This window comes from Austrofundulus limnaeus, unplaced genomic scaffold (genome assembly GCF_001266775.1).
Source record: "Austrofundulus limnaeus strain Quisiro unplaced genomic scaffold, Austrofundulus_limnaeus-1.0 Scaffold419, whole genome shotgun sequence".
Lineage (NCBI taxonomy): Eukaryota > Metazoa > Chordata > Actinopteri > Cyprinodontiformes > Rivulidae > Austrofundulus > Austrofundulus limnaeus.
Window position 1 is genome coordinate 21,927 of NW_013952821.1, and position 3,468 is coordinate 25,394.

The 3,468-nt window shown below is 36.2% G+C and overlaps 1 protein-coding gene across 9 annotated transcripts in view; it reads left to right on the forward strand.

The window, feature by feature from the left end:
- Window positions 1-1,550, forward strand: part of LOC106529033 (zinc finger protein OZF) — a 4,782-nt gene extending 3,232 nt beyond the window's left edge. For all 9 annotated transcript variants that reach the window (XM_014024364.1, XM_014024357.1, XM_014024362.1 and 6 more), the window contains one exon: window positions 98-1,550. In XM_014024364.1, coding sequence (XP_013879818.1) covers window positions 98-1,530 — 1,433 coding nt within the window. In that variant the 3' untranslated portion in view covers window positions 1,531-1,550. The remainder of the gene's footprint in view (window positions 1-97) is intronic.
- Window positions 1,551-3,468: the final 1,918 nt, after the last annotated feature.

A 3,468-nucleotide genomic window follows, 5' to 3' on the forward strand; every position in this document is an offset into this window, starting at 1 on the left:
GGGGGGGTCAAGATACACTTTAAATTAGTTTTCTAGTTTTTGTTGAATGATTTCTGTTTGGAGTCACAGATTTGTCTTTATGTCACGTGTGTTTCAGTGTTTTCTCGTGTGTCGGTGATTAAAGAAGAAGATTCTCCTGAGTGGAGCTCCAGTCTGGACCAGCAGACCCCAGAGCTGCTCCACATAAAGAAGGAGGAGGAGGAGCTGTGGAGCAGTCAGGAGRAGGAGCAGGAGGGGATGGGCGTCGGCAGCTTACCCTTCACTGTTGTTACAGTGAAGAGCGAAGACGATGAAGAGGAACCTCACGTGTCTCATCTTCATCAGGTCAAAACTGAAGACTGCGGAGAGGCAGAACCTCCAACCTGCAGCTCAGCTCAGCAGATGAAAACAGAAAGTGACGGAGAGGACTGTGGAGGACCGGAACCAGATTCAAAACATTACCCTCAGCTAAAAACTGAAGAAAAGGCTTCAGCTTCCTGTGAGACTGAAGTCAGTGATGAGACGGATAATGATGATGACTGGCATGGACCCAGAGCACCTCAGTCAGGGTTAGAGGATGAAACAAACCGTCAAACACACCTGCAAGCGGACATGACAAGTGACTCAGACGGAAAACCATTTTCCTGTGATGATTGTGGCAGAAGTTTCAGCATAAAAGGAACTCTCAAACGGCACATGATGGTCCACTTCACAGAAAAACCCTTTCAATGCAACGTTTGTGATAAAAAGTTTAAACATCAGAGGAGCTTTGAAAGACATGCAGACATCCACACAAGAGAGAAGCAGTTTGTTTGTAACGTTTGTAACAAAGGATTTTCACGTCCAACAGTTCTGAGAAAACACATGGGCGTGCACACAGAAGAGAGACCGTTTGGTTGTTATGCTTGCGGTAGAAAATTTAAATCAAACGTGACACTTGAGCTTCACATYAGAGTTCACACAGGAGAGCAGCCATTTCTTTGTGATCATTGCGGCAGAAGATTCTCTCGWAAGTGTTATCTTCATAAACACATGAAAATTCACTCAGAAGAGAGGCCGTTTTCCTGTAATGACTGTGGCAAAGTTTTTACTATAAAAGCAAAGCTGAAGAAACACATGGGCGTCCACTCGACGSTAAAACGATTTCATTGCAGCAAATGTGAAAAAAGCTTCAAATACAAGAACAATCTTAAAGAACACATGCACGTCCACTCAGGAGAGAAACCGTTTGTTTGTAGTGTTTGTAGCAAAGATTTTTCACAACTAAAAGTTCTAAAGAAACACATGTGTGTTCACATAGAAGACAGACCATTTGGTTGTGATGTCTGCGGTAAAACATTCAAACATAAATGTAACCTTAAAGTACATAAACTGATTCATGCAGGACACAGACCACATCGCTGTGACGTGTGTGAGAAAGGATTTTTGACCAAAGGTCAACTGAGGGTACATCTGAAGATGCACATTCATGATTATAAYTATAAGCGGAGTTTAAAAACACTCGCAATTATTGAATCAGGAGAAAAAAACACTGCACTGCAGCAGTTGTGAAATAAAATATTTAAACACCAGATCAGTTTTGAGTAAAAAAATAAAAAAATATTTTTTGTCACACGTTAATCAATCCTAAAAGGGTGGATTATGAAGCTATTTTAACTTAAAAAAATAATAATTTTGAGAATAAAAATTTGCTAGTTGTGGGCGGTACTAGGAATCTTGGTATCGATCCGATACCGAGTAAATACAGGGTTAGTATAGTATTCTGATACAGATACTTTTCATGTTCATTGAATTATTCTGTGATTTTGCCTTTAGTTGGCTGATTATAATAAAATATAGGATAAAGATTTTAGGGAAAAAACATTTTGTATTACAACGAAATAAACCAATGTCACATTATAAAGTAATAACGCAATTCATTACCTTCTACCTGTTTAAGAACACTTGTTTAAGAAAAAAGTCACCAGTGCAAAATGGAAAAAAGAACAACTTTATTTTTCATTTTATTTCTGAAAAATAAAGCTAGTCTTGCAGATAAAGTTTAAACGAAAGAATCGATCTCATCCTGCTCGTAGCGATGTGATACCAATTTTCACCTTGGTATAAATACTTAGATGGATACGCCCACCCCTAATATTTGCATTTTGCTGCATTGAGGACCTGAGAGGAATGCTGCAGAAAATAAGTACCTGCAAACTGATTATGCTTCAAACTCTCAGTAACTCAAAGTTTGTTCATTATATTTTTGCTGTAACACAGCTCCACAGTGTTCAAATCACTTCAAGACATTTTTTTTTTATTTATACAAACCTTTCTAAAGAATTACAAACAAATAATCCTGTCATTACATGAGAGATATGGGCTGTTTTCAGTCTGGTTATTCTGCCTTTTAAAGTCCTGGCTGTCCCGTCTCTCTGAGGGTACCAGTTGAGAGAGGTCATGTTCTGGGTGGGATATGTTCGTAAAAATGCAGCAGTTTTTTTTTTTTTTTTGTGGGACCCGTACAGCCAAACCCCTGTATTCAGTAGGTCAGTCCACTTAACAAAGCATCTATAGGACATCAGCAGCTCCCCAGGTTGGACCTTGCTTTTCAGGACCCTCAGGAGTCCTTGTGCCTTTTGGATCAGTGGTGCTGGTCTGATTGTTTCAATCTAATGCCAGCAGTTTAACAATTCTCAGCAAGTCCAAACAAAAAGTGTTTACAGGCTAAATAATACTTCATCAGCTGAATTTATGGTTCTGGTGTTACTGTACATATGGGAAATAATTTTAAATAGTATTATTGTAAATATTAAGTTTAATATAATAATAATAATAATAATAATAACAATAGGAATTAATAAATTACAACCCAAGCTTTGTTTTGTTTTGTGCATGTAAATATGAAATGTTTTTTCAGAAGTGTTTTTGCAATAAACAAGATTTTTATATCTTTGTATATTTTTATACAAAATGAGTTGTATTAAAAATAATTACTGTAAACAAAGTGAAAATCAAGTAACTTACTGGTTTGTTGTTATTTAATGCCATTTTACTCTGTCAGTATTGTATACTTCTGTTTTAGGAAAGCAATTTGTAAAAAATAAAAAATTGATTCTATTGTTGGAAAAGATGAATGAAAAATGAGACAGGAATGAAAACATTAAGTTAAATAAATTGTTGCATGCTTTTTCAAAAGACCCTGTATTTCTATGAAGATGCACCCTAACTTTCCAAACTTCGTTCTGATTTTCAGCCTGTTTTTACATTTTTGTTGTTGATGAAACAAAACAAAAATAAATAAACAGATAATCTTTAATATTTGTAAATAATTTTAATCATTACATACAACTGCAAACAACTTTTAGAAGAATTATATTTTATTTTGAAAGTTTAAACCGGAAACTTTCAGTGTTAAAAACGGGAGCTTTTAACTTAGTGCTGCAATTTCACAGTTTGTCCAACAGAGGGCGCCAACACGCATTTTACAGTATACTTTTTTTTTTTCAG